The 21,421-nt window shown below is 39.3% G+C and overlaps 3 protein-coding genes across 5 annotated transcripts; 1 reads left to right on the top strand and 2 right to left on the bottom strand.

Moving 5' to 3' along the window:
- Positions 1-166: 166 nt before the first annotated feature.
- Positions 167-4,769, bottom strand: LOC103972765 (transcription factor BIM2). 3 transcript variants are annotated; one of them, XM_009387118.3, is made up of 7 exons: positions 4,554-4,768; positions 4,043-4,160; positions 3,039-3,108; positions 2,866-2,958; positions 1,271-1,680; positions 1,023-1,155; positions 167-531 (listed from the first exon to the last, which is right to left on the bottom strand). In XM_009387118.3, the coding sequence occupies exons 1-7, from the start codon at positions 4,621-4,623 to the stop codon at positions 418-420; spliced, it is 1,008 nt and encodes a 335-aa protein (XP_009385393.2). In that variant the 5' UTR covers positions 4,624-4,768; the 3' UTR covers positions 167-417. The 3 variants fall into 3 exon arrangements, with proteins under 3 accessions (XP_009385393.2, XP_009385401.2, XP_064948099.1); XM_009387126.3 differs by having other exon boundaries at positions 1,271-1,488; positions 4,554-4,767; XM_065092027.1 differs by lacking the exon at positions 167-531 and adding an exon at positions 538-739 and having other exon boundaries at positions 4,554-4,769.
- Positions 4,770-7,752: 2,983 nt separating this feature from the next.
- Positions 7,753-8,538, top strand: LOC135598372 (serotonin N-acetyltransferase 2, chloroplastic-like). Its single transcript, XM_065092057.1, has one exon. The coding sequence runs from the start codon at positions 7,794-7,796 to the stop codon at positions 8,421-8,423; it is 630 nt and encodes a 209-aa protein (XP_064948129.1). The 5' UTR covers positions 7,753-7,793; the 3' UTR covers positions 8,424-8,538.
- A 2,908-nt stretch (positions 8,539-11,446) lies between these two features.
- LOC135598344 (E3 ubiquitin-protein ligase RGLG2-like) lies at positions 11,447-18,026 on the bottom strand. The gene is made up of 12 exons (XM_065091983.1): positions 17,870-18,026; positions 16,341-16,650; positions 14,436-14,520; positions 13,885-14,025; positions 13,592-13,705; positions 13,421-13,518; positions 13,149-13,228; positions 12,959-13,064; positions 12,748-12,875; positions 12,493-12,640; positions 11,867-11,923; positions 11,447-11,793 (listed from the first exon to the last, which is right to left on the bottom strand). Exons 2-12 carry the CDS (start codon positions 16,551-16,553, stop codon positions 11,713-11,715), a joined length of 1,251 nt encoding a protein of 416 aa, XP_064948055.1. The 5' UTR covers positions 16,554-16,650; positions 17,870-18,026; the 3' UTR covers positions 11,447-11,712.
- Positions 18,027-21,421: the final 3,395 nt, after the last annotated feature.

A 21,421-nucleotide genomic window follows, 5' to 3' on the forward strand; every position in this document is an offset into this window, starting at 1 on the left:
ACTGGATTTACCGAGTCACGTATACTTTACTGCAACATGATAGAGCTTCTATCATGGCAACTGTCCTTCATCAACCAATTTACAAGCATACAACAGTTTTCAGTCGTCCATTGTTGATGGTTTATGCTTTCAGATGTTTCGGTAATCTAAGACACACACGATACAGTTTATCCGAAGTTTAATATGTAAATTATTGGTGTATCTTGATCAGTACAATTCACAGCGATTCACAGTTTCTAAGACTCCAAAGTGGAACAGAAGCAAACAAGTTAATTAGCCTCTCAGTTCTACGAGGAGCCTCTCTGAAGAAGCGAGTGCGGAGGAAGGAATACACAATGATGTTACACCTAGTCAAACAGGCGAAGGCGTCCAGTCCGACACGAGGAAGATCACAAAAACAAACTGTTTGGACAGCCACTAGCTGGTATCAACCTTTTGCCTCTTTGGAGCTTGTTCAGACCCCTCAATGTTGCTCTCTGGTCTTCCTGAGTCTCCAATTACTTGATTAATGGGTGAATGGTCAAAGCGATCCTACAATGAGAACAAGGATCGAAAACCCTGAGCTAGTAGTATTTAAACACGATAAGGTCTTCAAGAGTGGATTATCATCCATCCAACTATATTTCTGCCAGCAACACTAGCCCTTGCAACTATAATGTTAGGTCCAACCATCTTAAGTAGTTGCTTGGTCGGTCCATGTCCAACTATAGTGATAGAATCCCAATTTAACGAAGCATACCTTGACAATGTTTTCAATAATTGTCAACGAGATCAATTAATTAATGAGCATTGCATCTAGGAAAAGTAGGAAAAGAAGAAACTAATGATGTTGAATAACAGAATATATTCAGTAGAAGTTCCATTAGAAACATGTAAACCTACAATGGATTTATTCAGTAGCATTGTCTAGCATGAAAACTTAGATGAAAGGCATGTATCAGCATGGATTCAACATGTTCAACGATCATGTTATCTGGTTCGGTTGCTATGCCAAGGATAATGCACAAACAAAATATTTATACCTTTGCACTGGACATATTAGTGGTGGTAGTCCTTCTGCTTGCACGTCTACCAAGATTAATCTGCACAGAGATGCTGGCCTGAGACATATCCACTCCTGCGCTGGCCATAGCTTGTGATACTGTGGTCAATAGCCTACATGCATACAATCCATATGGAACTCATTCCACAATCACCAATAAGACATAATTTTCGGACAAACATGACAAGATGTTCTGAAGAAAAATCTAGTAGTTTAATGAAGCCTGACCCTTGGGTATAGACACTAGAAATACTGATCGTGCCCTCATCAATTGTTAGCTCTTCTTGTTCATTCAACATATCATTGCTCACGGTGCAGTCGGCCAAGCACGATGAACTTTGCCACTCAGATTGAGTCTGGGATACTAAATTATCTGAGTCTGAAATCACCCTCTCCTGAGGCTGCATAAAGCCGGAGCCCCTTCCAACAGTAGCATAATAGTTTGACTGCATGGGAACAAGCACCGTACCAGGACTCATATCAGCTTCTGCTAAATTATGCGCATTTGAGAGAGAAGTTGGTGCCCTGGGGATGCTATTATCAACAAACTTTCCAGCAAACAAAAGGCCAGATTGAGGACCATTTTTCGTAAGGTTAGGAGGGTCAGCTATACCATCTCTAGGGCCTTGATTGCTACTCTGGTGCAAGCCAAGAGAAAACATTAGTCAAATCTAAAAACTTCTATTGGGCTACTATTATAATGTCTTTAACAGTTTGTTAATCTTCTCCAAATGCACACTAGGAAGTGCTCCATAGTCGAAAATACACACACAAACATTTACATGTATAGAGAGAGAGAGTAGTAGAAACATCATGTGAACAATTTTAACCCAGGGAATGAAAATTTCAATCCAGGGGATGATTTACCCTTTCATACATCCTAGAGAAACCAGGTATATCATTTCTAACCTCAAAAAATCACAAGAACACATAAGGACCTTAAAGTTGTAAAAAGAACGATACTAAAATTAAAAAATCGATAATTTATGCTATCATTGGTGGAGCACACAGTTCAGTTCAGTTTTGCTAAATTTCCAAATCAAACCGCACTTGGTCAATTTCCCAGAATCTGAAACTGAAATAAGCAAAATAACAAGAACAATCAGATCAAACTGGGCTTAAGATGTCCATTTTAGTTTGAATTTTAATTCAATTTTTAAATTATAAGATATATTAAAGATAAAAAGCAGTATTAAGTAAGTTGACTCGAAAGTCAATAGAAACGAATGCTTTTCAGTAATTTATGATTGATTCACAAATCAGTTTTCATTTCTTGTATGTACATGGAGGTTATATCTTCATTTTCTTTTCATATTTGTGTATCAGGTGAACTCTTAAACAAAATAGTTTTCATTTTTCCATAGATGTACACTCTCTTCCGTTGATGTATGTATGCTCTCTTCTCACGTACAAGGAACTTCACATATTACTCCTAAATGGAGTGAGATCAACCAGTTTGCAGGTATAATTAATAAGTACGTAAAATAATATATAAATACAAGAAGACGAGGTCCGTAGGAATTCCAACAAAACATATAAATACAAGAAGAATAAATTGCAATATGTGGACTGTAAGTGAACTATTTCTTCCACTAATGAAATGAATAAAAAGAAAGCAATGTTTCCTCCTTGCAAGTATATTAACCAAATTTGTTGGCGTTCAGATATTTATGGACCTTCAGCATGTTCAAACATTGTTCTTTAGAACATTTAATAAATCAATGAACACAAAGATAGCCGGAAATGTGATTTCATGCAAAAAGCATATATATACACATTTGTTTTCATTCAAAATTTGCGAAAGAAAAATGGTAGAAGATTACCCATGGCATCAATTTTTCATTTTCCTGATTCCAACCTGGGAATGATTCATACTTTTGTACCTTCTCTTGTAAAAATTTAATGTATTCAATAACCTGCATAGGGACCAGATCTTATGAAGTGCAATTCCAAACAACTTAACCTCAAAGAAAAAAAAATCAGAATATGCAACTACCTCCAAAAGGAATGATGCTTTATCCCTCTTCTGATCACTATGTGGTATGAGGTCTCTAAGAATCTGAAATCTGTACATAAGGAGTATTCACTTTTAGTGCATAATATTATAGTTGCATAGAATCATAACTGGAATAGATTGAAAGTAATAGCATAAGGTTTAGTACTAAAAAAACTTGTTGTTACATTTTGGTTTTTCTAGTATTCCAAAAATTAGGCAGTAAAATTCAATTTTCATTTAAAACAAAAACTTTAGACGTAACTACGAAAGCCCCAACAAATGTGAAAAAGTAAATGAAGCAACAAAACTTGTGGCAGTTTCTGCTATAATCTTAAAATATCAATATAGTCTTGGACACTGAAATCAATATTCCATGTCAAATCCTGTTGGATGAAAATATCCACCTTATCATGCTTTCATGGATAGCCATGCAAATACCATATAAGTCCTCACTTCTCACCAAAATATTGCATATTTGACATCTCATGCCAGCATATAGGTGGGCACAGATGAAGGTTCCTTGTTAGGGGTAGCATATTACCCCATGTCAGTCTGCAAAAGCATACAGAGGAGGGACTAACATGATTGTCGTAACACCATATTAAATTTATCATATAACTAAGAAAAATATTTTGATATCATTAATAACAGGACTCGATATTGCAATGTAGGTAAAGTATCTTTTAGTGGAATATTTATGTTAGTTTTAAGATAGTTAGCTACAAGCATAATCAAATTGTCATTACTGATATCAAAATCAGATTGTTCTTGGCACATCCAGAATCCTAGCAATGACATGTTGAGAAACTTTCACTATACTATTTATAGACATTAGACTATACCAAGTTTCCTAATAGAAACAATATTGGTAAAGAAACCGTAGTGGTCCTTCAAAATTCTAATCCGACAGTTACTATAGAATTATGATTCTGGCTATCCAATCACACGTACAAAAGACAAGAAGATACGATAGGAATATGGGTTAAAATTGACTAATGACTAACCTGTCATTGATTTTGCACCTCCGACGCTGCTCAGTTGCAGAATGTTTTGACCTCGGCGTAGTTGGCGTACCTGGCTTCTGCTCACCACTCTTCCCATCCACGTTTACCGTGAGTTCCACTGGAGAAACCCAAAAGGGAAAACAAAAAGAGAGTTATTTGGCATAGACAACCCATTTTCTAGTTCAAAGGTACCTCTTTTTTTGGGGTTCAGCAAAATATTTCTCCTTTTAAAGTAAAATAGGTTTCAAAAGAGAAGTAAATCCACACTCGATCAAAACACAACACCAACAAGCTCATCATATTTCAGGTTTCGGTCAAGTAATTGGAAGAAGATACACTAAGTTAGAGGGAACTCATAGCAATTCTTGTTCTGGGCAACAAACTTTCAGAAAAGAAGACGTCAAAAAGTGATTTTTCTTAACTATTCGGAATTCGTAAAGCAAGCGCTTCCGTAAAACAAACACAACGAAAAGTAGAGAAAAAGACGATCATTATTTTTCCGCAAGACAACCTCTTCGAGACGATCTCTGAGTCCTCCCCATCTCATCCTCCTCGCCGCTCGATCTCGAGACCGACTCCATCGGTCGCTTCCTGCTCCTCCAAGGCTCACCAGCTCCGGAAGGGAACCCTCAGATACAGAAGGGACGAGGAGGTCGACAGAAACCCTAATCCAAGCGTTCCTCTCCCCGAAGTCCTAAAACTTCCCGTGGCAGGGAAAATACGCTAATTGTCACAGAACCCCTCGTCAAGGCACGTTATGACAAATCCATCCCTCATTCTGTAGCTTCCTTGACTGACACTGTTAACCCCTCAATCTTTTCTAAATTTACACGAATATCCTCCTCTCTCTGTCTCTGCCTCTGTTTGCGTCATTCTCGGCTACGAGTCGTCTTCTTCTCATGCTTTCTACTTCCCCCTCGCCGGGCTTATCACCGGCGTTCCGGACTCGATGATACCATGCTACACGAATTATCTACAGTCACGGGCTTCACCTGCATTGCTGAATGCTCCTCCTTCGAAGAAGACTCGTGGCTTGTGAAGCCCTGATTCTGTGTTTACTTGGAAGTGTTCGTTCGGATTCATCGGCACTGCCGTATGCAGAAGTGTTGCTGCTGTCTCTCGTTTCAGCATCTTCTATTGTTTCCATATAAGATCAAATCAGGAAGACAAATTCAAGTACAGATGGACAAACAGAGAACTATCCCATGATGAGGTTACAGAAACTCTGTAGGTTGAGATGCCGTAGGCCTCTTCCGCCCCTCTGCAAAGACTGCAGGAGGCTATCATGAGGTCAAAGCTTTCGCTGTCCTTGAACTGGTTGTATTGCCGGATTCGCTCGTGTCTAAAGTTGATTCTTGAGTTCTGATTGGCTGAATGAATTGTATTACAGTAGCATTGCTGCAAACTAGTGAATCTGATTTGCTCATTTAATTCCTGGGATTATTATGGTTTATTGTGTCTGTGTTTGGGGATACGAATAGCTAACTTGAAGAGATCATAGCTTTTCCTGCATGAAGAACAGTTGGAATTCTAGACCTCACAATGCAAGGCCATCATGCTGTCTCAGAATGAAACATGTTTGTGTCTTGGATAGTACAATGTTTTTGCTGAAGATGTATATAGAACATCAATCTAGAAATCCCATGTTAACTATATAGATGCATTAGACATCAGATATGCAGAATACAAACTGTTCCTCTCTTGTTATATCCTAAACAAGTATAGATAACAGAGATAAAATAGACTCAAAACGCTCTGCTTTAGTTGTGCTTTGGGGGGTGGTTTTTCGGCGCCCGGTAATCGGAACTGAAAGATACAAAGCCAGCAAAATGAACCCTGGAATGGCGAATCTGATGTCTCACCTCACTCCCTACACTCGAACGCCCATCTTGTCCATGCTCATGTTCTTTGATCCAGTGTTTGGCGCCTGTGTTCACTGTGCTTCTGACTTCCTCCACCATCTTCCTTCCTCTGAGCCATTTCTGGCTGCTGGCACCAAGTTCCTGGTGACAGTGTCAACTCTTAGAAGTTTCAGTAAGATGAATGTTGAGAGGCTTATGCAAATCGTACACTACCTCGTTCCGCTTGTGTTCTTGCGCATAATTGCACCCGTAGACTGCCATGTCTGCAGCGAAGGAATTGGATGTTGCAAGAATTAGAATGGAAGGAATTAGAATGGAAGGACATAGAGAGAAGTATCTACCGCTTTTGGCAATGACAGTGAAGTCCTCCAGAGCAATCAAAGAGAGCAAGAACACTATGACCGTTGTTGTGGACATTGAGCACACCATGACTTTCCTCTGACCTTCAGAATGTTTGTCATGCAGCAGAAAGGAAGGAGGAGAAAGAATTCAAAGGTCAGGCTCTATAAGCTGATGGCTCATAGCTGGGATTCCAACATCTCCTCTCTTCCTATATTAATTGCTCCTTGCAATCTATTTTAAATTGGCCTCATAACTTCTTCTGATTGGCCTTCTCTAGACTGGTGTACTTGGAAGGACTCAAACCTTGTCCTTGTGATAGAAAAATAAGAAAAGTAAAGAAGAAAGTGTTGGAATCCTTTGTATTGAGTACGATAGAAGATATGGGAGTTTGAGTCTGTCTTCCGCCATGCATGCAACGAGGTGGGTAATTAAATTGTGGTTGCAGGGGTTGCCAACCAGTCAAAACTGAGGGCTTTGGTGTGCTATTTTATAGCAGGATAGGACTCGAGTTCCAACATGAGCACAAATTATGAGATCATGGTCAAAGTCTTGTTTCTTACTGTTGTGCTGCTAATCTCCATGAAGTTCTTCAATTAGAAAGGTGATCTTAGTTTATGCACTTTGATGATTCTCAAAGTGCCTCACACAGTGAAGGTGCCCAAAACTTGAAGAGTTGTTATTTCAAGGAGAGAATTAAGCGTATGATAATCCACAGTTTGGCCAAGGGATTGCAGCAGTCATGATGGCAAGATCATGAAATCGAGAGCCGGAGGAACATGGGCTCCTAGGAACTGATCACAGGGTTCATCATTAGTGAGCTATAAAGAAAGAGGAGGAGGAGGAGGAGGTGCAGGTGGTCCTTTGGGGGGGTGGCTTGATAACACGAGGTTGTGCCACCCAAACTTCATGTCAACTGGTGGGACGGCTTTTGAGGCCCGGCCATGGGAGTTGCTGCCACCTGCTGTCCCTCGGCTGGTCATATGGGCTCTTCTCAAAGCTCTCCATGATAGTAAGCTTCCACACCTGCAGCTGCAGTACATCACAGGACCAGATTAAATTTGTCTTCTGCAATGCAAATGTTGGAGAAAAGCTGGAAGCTTTCTGTAAGCATTACAGGATTTCACCCTCTGTAATGTTCACTACAAACTCATAGTTGAGATTTGGAAAAGCTTTGGAACATTGGAAAGAGAGAGGAGTGACAGATCAGAAAGGTTTGCTCTTCTGTCTGTCTCTCCCATCTAACAGGCAATACCGACCCTTTTTTTTAGCGCACCCTCCCCAAACCGCGTCTCCTCCAATGAGATGCCGCCACGTCCGAGACGTTCTTAATTTAAGAGTGGGGTCCGCACGTTGTAAGGAACAAACGCCAGCCATGTTCATTCGCATAGCTGAGGTTGTGTAAGGGTCGCCTACGAGGTCTGTTGACCACGGTTTGACCAGCCATGCAAAGTAGCACCGCTCGGCAACTCCACACGTTTCGGACGAGTAATCGACGACGCTCACAAACTCCGACACGCACATCCATTCCATGCCAAGCGTTTACAGAGATGCAATCCCACGGCGTCCTCCTCCCCCTCCGCGGGCCCTCGTCGTCCCTCTCCCTCTCGCGCCACCTCCGTCGCCAGCTCACCCTCACTTCTTTTCACTCGTCCAAAGCCTCGACCAGACCCCGCAGCCTCCTCCTCCCCGTCGCCTCCGCCGCCTTCACCGTGTCCGACGGCGAGCTCGAGACCCGCGGCTTCCGCGTCCGGCGGAGCGCGGACGGCCTCGACGTGGCCGCCCTCAACGACGTGTTCTCCCGGGTGGGGTTCCCCCGGCGGGACCCTGACCGGCTCCGCCGCGCTCTCGGCCACGCCGGCGGCGCGGTGGTGTGGGTGGAGGAGTCCAAGAGGGGCGGTGGGCCAGGGAAGCCGGTGGCGTTCGCGCGGGCGACAGGGGACGGGGTGTTCAACGCGGTGGTGTGGGATGTGGTGGTGGAGCCGTCGCTGCAGGGGATGGGGCTTGGCCGGGCGGTGATGGAGCGTCTCGTGGCCGACCTCCGACGCAGTGGCGTTTCCAACATCGCCCTCTACGCCGAGCCCCGCGTGGTGGGCTTCTACCGCCCCCTCGGCTTCGCCGCCGACCCCGACGGCATCAAGGGGATGGTCTACTCCCGCAGGAACCAGAAGAAGAGATAGATAGATTGTGATGACAGTAATAGTAACAACAATAATCATAATATCATGTGGAAGATCGAATGCACTTTTCATTCCTCACTGCTATTTGATATTGTCAATGAATTGATAGATTCAATTGCTGGTGTACAGAGATATGACTATAGGCAAAGATGTACATATTATTATGGTAATTTAATTGTAGTAATAGCAGTGTTTTCTCAACAAATAAAAATGGCATTAATAGTTCATATATCACTGCAGTTTTACAATTACAATAATAGATATTTTTTTATCTCAAAAAAATCATAATAATAATAATTTAATTATTATCATGATTATTCAAGTGTAATAATAATAGACACTTTCACTGCAAGAGAACCATCTAATAGTTAAGCTATTATTATGATTATTCGGCTACACAGTAATTAATATATTTTTATCCTAAAAATAATCCTGTCTCGTCTCATTTACAATAACCATTGCTATTAGATAGATATAGTGTGGAGTAACACTTTACTTGTAGCACGGCAGATCCAACGTGTTAGATTTGCATGTTTAGATGTGTCAACATTCTGTCCTCGCATTCATCTCAATGTCCTCTCTGAGACAATTCGACAGAGAAAAGATCACAAAGAAGAAGGAAAACCCTAATGACATGGAGCAGAACTTGATGCGGGTCTTGCTACGAAGGTAGGCATGTCATCTCCAGCCATCACTACAAGAATTCTTGGCTCCATATCCGAAGGCACAGCCGTGGCTTTCTCATGCAGGGTTGACAACTCTGAGTTCTCACCACTGGAGGACTTGCTCGTAGAGCACAGCAGTATGACAAGAGCAATCGCAATGAGGATCCCCATTGCACCGAGACCTCCGAAGAGATACGGAATTGGAGTACGCCACAAGTTTGCAGGCTTCATGTTTCCTCTCTTTCTTCTCCGCCTTCTTTCCTTACCAGTGTGCTTAAGCTTTGTTGCAGGGGAAAGCCTGAGATGCGGGTGTGTTTATAGATCAGAAAGAAGTGATGGTGGTGGCAGATATAGTGGAGACTCCGTAGGATTTGGAAGCTTTCACTGTGTGTTCCCCCAACTTGCTAGGCTTGTAAACAAACTGGCATTGTGTGCTCTAAAAGAATGCAAACTTGCAATCTAACTCAATCTTTATAAATCTTCTAAATGGCCTTCCTTGATTAATTCTGTCTTTAAATTCATTGGAAAGTGAGAACCTCATTCCTTTCCAGTCACAATGAAAGCAAACTCTATGATTTGGTGAAGAGAACTTTGTTTCTCTGCAATCAGTTGAAGTCATATTCTCAGGATATTCTTGCACTACAGCACAGCATCATGAAAGCTATCTCTATGACTAATGCTACCCTCAAGTGAGGGTAGTGTGTGCACTATTTAGCTATCATTGCCTCGAGGAAAAGCTTGCAGATGAAGGTTCCATGTCCACATGATGACCACATAACACATTACATATCTAGTGATTGCTTTGTCAAAGATTTAGAGCTGATTCCTCTGATGGAATGAGGAACTTAAAAGTGAGAGAATGTCAGCACTGTCACTCACTTTCTGCACCTCAATTTGATGGTTCAGAAAGAGAACAATGTTTGACAAAAGAGATGACAGGAAACATTCCCTATTCAATGAAACAGATCAGAGATCAAATCCTCATTCATGATTGTTTCCTTATCAAATATCTTCTCCAGAGAAGAGAAAAAACATTCATTAATCCTGTGCCTGGTCTTGGAAAAACACATGCCACTCTTTTTCATCTATCATTTTTGTGATCAATGTGGCTAATATCCACATTATAATCATCATATATTGCATCTGGTTTGATCAATGTAGCATTACAGATGAAACAATGCAAAACTGCACTGAAGGCATGTTCAGTAAGATCTTTTTAATACCTAAATTAATAAAGAACTCAAAAGATTATGTATATTCTGAAGAGTTCAGTGACCAGTGTCTAGGTTATCAATAGAGAGTTTTTTTTTTATTTTTGTACATTTTTGGTCTTGATTGGTTGTCTATAGTTTGATTGTATGTCACATCTAGAATTTTGATTGATTATAAGTCTAATCAATCACAATGGCATTTCCGAGCTTTATTTTTCGCACTGAGGTTGATGAGATATAGGCTCCTGCTTCATCTTCAGCAAACAAGATTGGATTCTGCTCATGAGCTTGTGTGCTTATCTTTTTAGATCTGTTTAGGTGTATACCATTGAGAGGAATGTTATTGAGTTGGGAGTTGCATGGTTGGTATTTTATTGGTGGCTGTTGTATTTACAGTTGATGAGGTTTTAAGCCCTTGATTTGCATGTTGAACTTACCAGGATTGCTGGAGATGTAAGATTATGGTTGAAATCATTTTCTAATGCACGATTTAATCCTATTCCACTTCTTGTGTCATCTCAAAATTTTGTTGTTGTTTGTGTTGGGATGTACCGGTTAAGATCACTCTGATACTTAAGTTAGTACGATGTTCAATGTAAAAATAAAAAAAATCTTAAATTTTCAAACCTTCACGACACGATGGGTTTGGCTGATCAGACTATATGTTGAGTCTCAATTGATTAAAATATCAAATATGAAAATTAAAATTAGGATATTTCATCCAAATTGAATCAGATTTTGAAATCTACTTTTATATCCAACCCCTTAGAAAATCCGATTAAAGAGTATTCGAATCTAGAGGAGCAATGCAAATGGAATGGGATCTTGTACCATGTTAGATTCACTGCCCAAACAATTAAACTTCAATGAATCATAGAATGCAGCTGAGTCATAGAGTATTAGAATAAGGATCTGTACATTCATCTTATTGGCAGATTCATCTCATTACAGTCATAGAGTATGTAAGGATTAACAGCATTACATAAATACTCAAGTCATTGATTTTTCAGAATTCCGACTGATAACAGCATGATAGTTCAACCTTTAGAAACAAAGCCTGAAACAAACTAGGCGTAATTCTCAAGGAAAGAAATAATGCAATCCATAAAAGTCCGCAAGCAATTTCGTCGAATTGTAGTTCACTATATACAGCAAGAGCTATCAGTTTTCAAGTTTATTTATGGAAAATAGTAAATATTCCAATGTTTCACATCCAGTTTCATGATTGCACTATCAGCATCAGCGATAACCCGACCGAGAACCATATTTACAAGCCATCTTACACATCAAACATATACTAAACACAAGTGATCTACAGAAGCAGTTGTTTTCAGATTTTAGTATAGCTCTGCGGTTTTCTAACAGACTTGCATGAAGTGTCGGTAATGCACTATTCGTTTGAAGTTTCAGGAATTAGTAGAGCCTGATCCTAGTTGAAATATTGGCTTGGCATATTGGGCAGCGCTGCAATTCTTTCCCACACTCGTAACAAGTCTGAAAAAGAAGATAGATAGTCGATGTTCCATCAAACAACCAATTGCATAAGCAATGCGAGGTTTCCACTCACCTGATGACCACATCCGAAAGCGAGATCCTTTGATTTCCAGAGGCAAATTGGACAGATCTGTAAACAAACAAGTCTCAAATCAATACAATTCGACAAGTCTGTTAACCACCGTGTTCAGACTATTTTCAAGGTTTGATAGGTAGAAGAATACTGGAGTTCCACGTATCACCCGAAAGTATATAGTCTCAGTTATTGTGTTTTCCACCAATAATGACTTCCTCGATATTCTAGGAAACCTTTTGCATATGACACCTACATCTTTTATTATGTAGCTATTATGGATACCTTTCTCTTCTATCACTATTCCCATTCCAAACTGGACGATGTTTTCTAAATTTGAATTTAATCCCTTTTATCATATAAACTGATTATTGAATATTAATTATATACTCATTGTTTTTCATATAATTTTTAGAAACTGAGACATAATTGTGATTGATTTATTTGTATCAAATGCATGATAAAATGAGTTTTATACAAAGAAATCCTAAAAGTCTATCAATTAAAACAACACGATCATGTAAATGGAAAGTTAAAAGAATACTGAATTCTACTATTTATTTTCACACTCAGGATGGTCATACAAACAAAGATAACAAATTTGAAATAAATAAAATAATTCGTACCAGCTTTTCCTCTATAACAGAACTTTCATATGAGACAGATTGGGCACTTCTGGTGATTCCAGGACCTTGCTCAAAGCTGGTTGATCGTGAATAATGGTTCCTAGATGGTGGAGGGAGACAAACCCTCTCAGTTACTCCTCTTCGTCGACTGCAAAAAGCAATAGCCAGATATCATACCAATCAATCAAAGCACACTTTTGCAGTCATTAACAGATACCGAAAAGGTGAAAACTATTAAAAACTATCCATCGATACCCTAGGAGTTGAAGGTCTATTGTTGCCTTATACTGTGAAGGGATTTCCATCAGTGCAGCAAGCGCAAACTCTGTCTCCTTTCGACTGGCAGGGATGTTTCTCGACATTATCTCAGTAAAATTCACAAACTGCATGGAAATAGTGAATTTATGCCACACCTTGTAACCACTACAAAAGAAAATTGAACTTTTCTTTAGGTGTTTCTTGCAACCTGGAAATTATCAAATGCCCGGGAGGGTATATTGTCATCAAACTCACGCATCATCTCCCATGGGCCATCACCAACTCCAACCAGAACTATTGACAATGGATAATCACTATAGAAAATACAGTAAGAAAAAAAATGATTTTAAAATCAAGGAAAAGAGAAAAAGCATTGTGGTATCATATCTGATATTTACCTAGCTTTGACTATGGCATTTATGGTATCTCTCTCTTGTGGACTTAATTGTCCGTATTGGGTGTCTACACTTCGTGTCACCTATGTAACAAATAACACAGAAAAACACTAAAGCAACTTGAAAACTAAGCATCAAGATCTAGCAAAGATGAGAACTAAACCATCATATCCCACTTGGACGGAAATTTGGAGTAAACAACATGCACTCAAGAAGTAGTAAAATATAGGGAAAGCATGGGCTAGAGAGAACATATGCAAAAGCATTTAGCTAACCTGTCCATCTGCAATAATGAGTAGAACATGGTACTGCCCGCCAGTATTATCTACGATGCCTATGGCTGTCTCAATAATTGGTGCAAAGGATGTTGGCCCTTAATGAAATTTAAGCACCCTGGTTCAGTTGAGAATCACCTACATTTAAGAAAGGAATAGCATCATACTAACCAGCTAGCCGGACATTTGGAATTAGTTCTTTGTACCGTCCGAGTGCTTCTTCAAAGCCATTACATGGTTGATTTTCTGGATAAAAACTGAATACTTCCTGATCATGCGTGGATGCTGCACAATGAAGACAACGATGCATTGACATTCAAAAATTCCTAGATCATTTCCAAGACTAAATATTATAATCTTATCGGAAAGCATGTCAACTAAACATGGTTACTGCACAATGGCATAGACTAGAACATGCTACATGATATAAATAGATGAATTTCTTTATCTAGAATGCCACTAACCATCACCAAACCCAAAGCAGGGAATAAGATTATCTTCATCAAAAGTAGAGAGCGTCCTTCCTATAATAGATATTGCTTGCTCATACGGGTTTGGAGTATTCCCAATATCATGCAGACACCGGCGGTTGAAAGAAACTTTACCTAACAACAACAAGAACAAAGCATTAAACACTGAAAGTTGTCATCAGAGTAACTCTTTACCAAGTTAAGCTTCGAGTCAAAACTCAGAAATAGGAAGTCTGAACAGAAAAACTATAAATAGTTACCTGGAAACATCAAGTCAAACAGACATTATCAACATCAAGCACATTAATAGTCCTCAAAATAAGACTAACATCTATGCCAAAAGGGACTTTAAATATCTATGCCAAAAGGACTCAAATTTCATAATCAATATCTCTGCTAAACCAAAACCAACCAAGAAAAAAGTTGATGGTTGAATATTATTCTTCAAAAAAAGCCTTGATCACTGTAAATGTAAATCCAAATTTTGTATTTTATCTCTAATATGCATCAAGAAGAAGGTGAAATATAGCTTTGTGAGTCTGAACCTGTCCATTCATTGCTCTTTGTAAAATCAATGCCCACAATAAGATTAGAAGATTCAAGACCTGCTTCTGCAAGGGCCTCGGTGACCTAGACAAAATCACAAATGTTCCATTCTCAGATTATTCATACAACTAAAAATTTTAGGTTAAACTAATATAAGGTTGCAGAATGAACTGAAACTATTATACAACAACAAATGAGAGAAAATATCTATATTTTCACTTAAATTAATAGATTAAAGATTATTATTCTCATGAAATATGTTATAAAATTTTCAAACCTGCACACCAGTAAAATCGAGAACCAGTTATTGCTATCCATAAGTTGTATTAATGTGCTATAACCAGCAAATATTACAGTGAGTATATACATTGGAATGATGATGCACTCTATTGACAGATATGCATGATACAATATATTATCAAGATATTAGTCAACTGGTCCAAAAGAATTCCTCCTTAACCTCCTTAAGGGCCAAAGACAAGATACTAAGAGAAGACGCTATACATAATAACTTATTAAACATAGTGGTTCATGACAAGTCAAACACCAAAGAAAAGTATAGGCTGTATAACATGGTTGAATTTCTGTAACAAAAAGGTGATGCCTTTTATTAGACATGATTTTGGTGCTTAGGTTACAACTTAATGACTCTTTTGTGGTACGATCACTTCTCAATATGGTTTAGCAATAGTTAAGTTATGGTAGCTAATTTAGTGACTTTAGAAACATAGAATGTGTAACTGAACAAGAAAGCAGCTGCCATAATCCCTTTTGATGAACACAAAATAGAAACTCAATCGGATGACTTCTTGTCAGTTGTCCCGGAAAAGGTTGTTTGCTAGTTGGTCCGAATTTTGGGGAGAACAATTATGTAACCGGACGAAAGCAATCAATCATCATCAAGTTGATAACCCATAACTTGATTTAGCAATTATTCAGATTTCAGCGTGCCCATTCTAACCAGTACTGATTTTTCCTCCAAAAAAACAGAAGGAAAAAAAAATATTTTCATATCAAAGCCTTCAAAACTAGGTTCAAATAAGCAAGATGAACTAAGTCCACTGAATATTATTCCAAAGAAGTGAATGAATATTTCTGCAATCAAATTTATTGAATTGGATTTGTTATGAGAGGAAAAAAAACGGTGGATAGAAAAAGAAACATATGCTAGATTTTTAGTTAAGAGGTTCAAGATATGGTGTTCCCCATTTTGGCGACTCAGGGATGCTGGGAATACCTAAGAAGTATGTCGTCCAAGCTTGAAAAATAAATAGGATGAATATAGTGAACAGATTATGCCAGTCATAATGAATTGTTTGTGTAACACCCTCGATTAGTCCCACATTGGAAGTGAGTAAGATTAAGATTGACTTATAAGGGTTTGATGAGTATATTACTATCAACTTTAGCCTAAGCATTTTGGTCAGTGGTTTAGACCAAATGAATTTGATATGTCAATTAACCCATTCGGATTATGACATTTGGTATCAAAACCTAGGCATGATGAGGGGGCTCGAGTAGGAAAGGGGAGTATACTTACTATCAACTTCAGCTTAAGTATTTCGGTCAGTAGATCAAATAAAGTTAGATCAATTAGCCCATCAGGCTCGGGTCATGACAGTTTAAGTTTATAGACATTACCAATGATGATCTCATGGATAGCTAACTGATACTCCTTTGTCACTTTATCAATTTGTGATGATCCATAAATATGTAAAACATGCATTACTTAGTTCTAAAATGACAGGACATTCCAACCGATGATAAAAGGTAACCAAGAAACAACCCATAGAATAGGAAGGCATCAGTGATTTCAGGTCAAACAATTATTCACAACTTTAAAAAAACACAGCCAACTTACATTTTCTACTTGAACACTGAAAAAGCTGCATTGAATAGCATACCTGATTTAGCGTTTGGTAATCATCATTGATTCTTGAATACTTCCTTTGTAATCTGTTTACTGTTTCAGGCTGTACATAGTTTGCAGAACTTGAAGAATACCTTGGAGTGTAACCCGAAGAAGAATGACCATTATCGTATGAGGAGCGATGAGAACGACCATTATCATATGAGGAGCGATGAGAACGACGATGTTTGGACCCTCCCCCTCCCATCGTCACAGTATCAAATTTTCAGATAACTATGTCTCTAGTTTCTCCTTCAAAAAAGAAATGTATCCCTGAGGATGGGCGCCCTTCTTGAAATTTTGAGCTGGCAAAGAAGTTAAATCTTAATCCGTCAGAAACAATGGAACTACAGAACAATTTGTTTCCAACCAATCAAACTACATAAATCTAAAGAAGGAAAGATTGGCTTATTATTCTATAATATAGAAACCCAGAATTTCATATTCCACGATTAGTATGAAACTGATGCTCACAAATGCAACCATATAAAAAGAACTTAGAGCAACCTATTTAAGTAATTAGAGTGTATGGATTGATAGAAAATTACAGGAAGAAGTTACGAAAATTCTACATTAATCAGCACATCTTCATATAGGGCAAGCCATTATCAACCGACGCAAAGCTTTGGTACCACTTCACAACCAAGTGGAGTAGCAAAGCATCCAATGCATGCCAACATTGACTTAGTCATAATTCCAGACCACTTCATCCAAAATTGATGCAGACAATTACAAGTTCCTAAAACGAATAGCTCATGAAAGCCATCTGACAAAGTAATCATGAATTGAAAGAGAAAAGAAAAATCTACTTTCAGCAAATAAATGATTTTATTCAGAAATCCTTGTATCTGTTCATTCGTATATAAAAGCTCCTAGTGGAATAATGAAAGAGATTCACAGACAATTTTGCTTCAGAATCAACCCTGCATCATGATTTTATACACAGAAAGAAACCACATGGAGAGAATTCTAACATGACCCGAGAAAATAACTAGGCAATGAACAAAGCATATCAAAAGAGAAGGCAAAGCATCATCTTCTGCTCGAACAATTTTGCTTCAGAATCAACCCTATATCATGATTTCAAACACAGAAAGAAACCACATGGAGAGAATTGTAACATGACCCACGAAAATATCTATGCAATGAACAAGGCATATCGAAAGAGAAGGCAGAGCATCATCTTCTGCTCAATAAACATGATCACTTGATCCTACCTCTTCTCAGCAACCCACCACCCAAAAATCGTCAAACAAAACCATTAAAACCCTCCAACAAATTTCAGAAAACAAAAAGGTGCATTCATGAACTAAGGGTTCTTATACATCTCGCTTCAAGATCCGAGTTTCCAGAGAATCCTAAGACACAGAAACCACAAAAAGAAGAAAACAATGGCAAACCATGATCTCAGGCCAAACAGAAACGCAATTCAGCACAGCCGAAGGATCGGAGTTCAACGAACCAAAAGCCAAAACCTAAATCCACCAACAAAAAGCTTCACAAAATGCGAGTTTGGCCACTGACCAGGTGGTGAATCGATCGAAGAACGCTTGCCAACAACAAATGAGAGCTATTTCGTCACCACCAAGGCTGGGAAAACCAGGTAGAGGAAGGCAATCTGAAGGAAGCACAAGCAATATCCAGTATTAAATCTACGACCTAGTAACAAAAGACGCACTCCCCGACCAGAAATGGATCGTCGATGATGGATTACGATCGTGGCATCCGTCAAACACGTGACTTGGTACATTTTCGGGTTCCTCTTCAGCGGGTCACTCCAGACAAAACTATCTCCGCGGTCAAGTCAATCTAAACCGGCATGTCACACCGAGTACTTATCGGTTTCGGGGTGACACGGAGAAGGTACCGCGTGATGACTCAGCGCAAGGCGGCGCTGACTCGAAAATGCTCGAGTATCTCCTTGAGATGCTCCAGGCTTCGGGAAAGGTTTAATTCATCATCTCCGATGGATCATCTCGCCGGTGATCACGTCAAGCATCTGCCTTTTAAGCTTTGATACTCTGTTTCCGTCAGATCGATGTTGATGGAGGGGGGCACGTTCTTCTCTTCCCTCGGTTAGTGGATACCACCATGGCCATCACGGCGGGCTGCAGATCAGTTCCATGAAGTGAATGATTCTGTCCACAAAAAAACAGCTTTTGACTCGTTCTTGCCTGGAACAATCACAGATTCCGGTCTCAGGTGCAGATTACGAGTGCAAATGCTTCCAGAGCCCTGTTACTGGTGCCGTTTGTCTGCAGCGGAGGAGGAGTTTGAACTCCTGTGTCTCGATGCGGCTTAGTGATGTGGAGATGTGAAGGTAGGTTAAGGAGGAGAGAAGAAGACATGCCTGCCTCTACTGCCGCAATAAATTGCAGAGAGTCAGCTGCAGCATTTATATCTGACACAGTGAAGAGCTCTCATCTTTTTCCCTCGCTCAAATGAATTTGTTTTGCTTAGATTCACATGCAAAGAATCACTGGAATTATATCTCCAATCAAAACAGGAGGAGAACAGCCAAGGTAGCATAGAAAAGTACTGCAGTTGAACTGATGGATAATCCAATAGACATGCATTTAATGGCTCAAAACCTAACAGATTTCATGACATTTTTCTGGACTAACCAATGATCACATGCTTCTAAGCAAAAATATTAATGGTTTTCTTACATAAAAGAAAGCATAAAGCTCGATCAAATCTTTAGGCAGATACACATGCTTGGAATTGTTTAAGTCCACCCACCCACTACTCACCAAATTGACTCTTTCTCGTCCAACATGTTTGCAGATAGGCAGATGGGAGAATAAGATCACTGTTTGGTGCCACAGACAGCAGAATCTGAAGAAACAAGGTTGATGAAGGACTTCAAGCTTCTGCCATGGAAGATTTTGGCAACCTTCATACAGTAGTAGTACGACATCAAGCTTGAAACATTCTCTGATCAGATCTGGATAATGAAGTGTGAAATCACCAGATCATGAAGCTAAAGTCTCAACCTTTTAAACCATGGAAAATATGACTATCCCTGTCCTTTGACAAGAACACATTAGTTCGACATGACTGTTGGCCATTATACATCAAGATGACATGATCTTCTATCTTCTATTTTGATTTTGTAAAATATAAGTGGAGAAAATAGAATTTGAATGATTTTGATATTATCAAATCTTTACTAATCAACACTTTTTCTCTCATTATAAATGACAGATGGTCATCAAAGTGAAGCTTAGGACATTATATGCAGTCATCTCTTCATTGATATTTCCTATAGCATATATATATATATATATGACATCAGTTAATGTTCCTTAGTTGAAACTATAATTCATAAAATATAATATAATACTCAAATATTCTATTTCCAATATTATATATATAGATATGTTTCATAGAGAGAGAGGAGGGGGACAGGGCGACAGTTTCCATTAATTTACGGGTCAGCATCGATGGTCAAGTCAAGCGCACATTAATAATAGTAAGTATCAATGAGGAAGGCCGTGCAGGGGTGCTGTAGAGGTGTCGATGATCCAAGCGGTGGATTACTCGAACCAACGTTGTTGATGCTCAATCATCTCGCCACAGCCTACATATACTCCGTCTCTCCAAGTGTCCGAGGCAGAGGTGTGTGACGATGGGTACGGTGTTCGGCTTCCATGACGGAGGCGACTTGGTGTTCTGCGCCATCATCATCTGGCTCTCCGTCATCGCCATGACCATCTTCTCATCCGTCGACCATCCAAGCGAGCTGTCGAAGAAGCGGTCCGGCCTCAGCCGGCTGGTCCTCCTAGAGGAGAAAGGTGGCCGCTGCGCCTGCTGCATCGGTGGCGCCGGCGTCTGCGGCACCTATCTGTCTTGATTTGGTCTCTTTTGGAGGATCCCATGTACGTACGATGCAGCAGCTGTAATAAAGAAAGAGCTAATTTGTTTTAGCCTTCGATGTATCTGCTCAATTTCTTCTTCTTCTTCTTTCATGCTTTTGCTCTTTCACTGTGAATAAGAGAAGTTGAGACACAAGTTTGATGCTTCTTCCATCCTTGCTTTCGATGGCAGCAAATGGAAATCATGTTATGGAGTACAAAACCAGCATCCGATTCTTTTCCCCATGTCCACCTTATCTATTTAGAAGATGTAAAGCTTAAGATGCTTTACATCTTTTGAAGAACAGCTACAGATATGCTGTAGTCTTTCACAAGCTTAACTCACCTTTTGAAGAACAGCTACATATTCCTCATCAAACCTCATATTACAGTGTGACATCAGAAGCTAAATCATTAGAATAGGATGTATTGGTAATCCATTCCTTATTTCTACTCAGAACACAAGGAAGAAAGAGGAAATCTTGATGTACAGCAACCAGAAATAGTTCCTATCCTGTTCACCTTATCATCAAGACTATCTGCATCACTGGTGTCCTTGAATCCAAGTCATGCTTATCCATCAAAAAGTTCAATTAGACTAATATACATACTCAACTGCCAAGAAGTATGCAGTCTACCTACCATGCTAATAATAGTACCTTTCCCACAGTTTTCTTTAGCAGTCTGGTAGCAAGTCATTAGCAGAGCAGGTTGGGACCAATCCAAGGCTCTGTAGTATATTCATGATCACAAGAAAAATACTAGTGCTCATCACCTAGAATAATTGAAGACCTTTAATTCCATTATGCACTTTTGTCTCTAGAACTAAGCATATTCCTAAATCATTAGTAGGTAAGGTTAAAACAAGGCAAACTTTCTGTCATTTATGCTTTCATATATGCTCATTTGGGGCAAGAAACAAGTAGTCTATTATTCTCTTCATATATCTTCTCTATGAAGTTTTCAGCAGAAGATTGACTTTTATTAGGTGGAGTAAATCTTTCTAAGTTTGTCAAACATTAGCCAGACATGATTTAAGCACAGAGATTTCAAGATCATATTCCAGTATTATATGTTGCCCAAGGTATTCACAGATGCACTCAGAAATGAACCATTTGTGCTCAAAGTTTCTGATCTCAATTCTCATTTAGTAGGTAACATTCGGATATCTCAACCTTAAAAATTGGAATATGGATCAACGAGTAGGTACCAGTAAAAC

This window comes from Musa acuminata, chromosome BXJ1-2 (assembly GCF_036884655.1).
Source record: "Musa acuminata AAA Group cultivar baxijiao chromosome BXJ1-2, Cavendish_Baxijiao_AAA, whole genome shotgun sequence".
Taxonomy (NCBI): domain Eukaryota; kingdom Viridiplantae; phylum Streptophyta; class Magnoliopsida; order Zingiberales; family Musaceae; genus Musa; species Musa acuminata.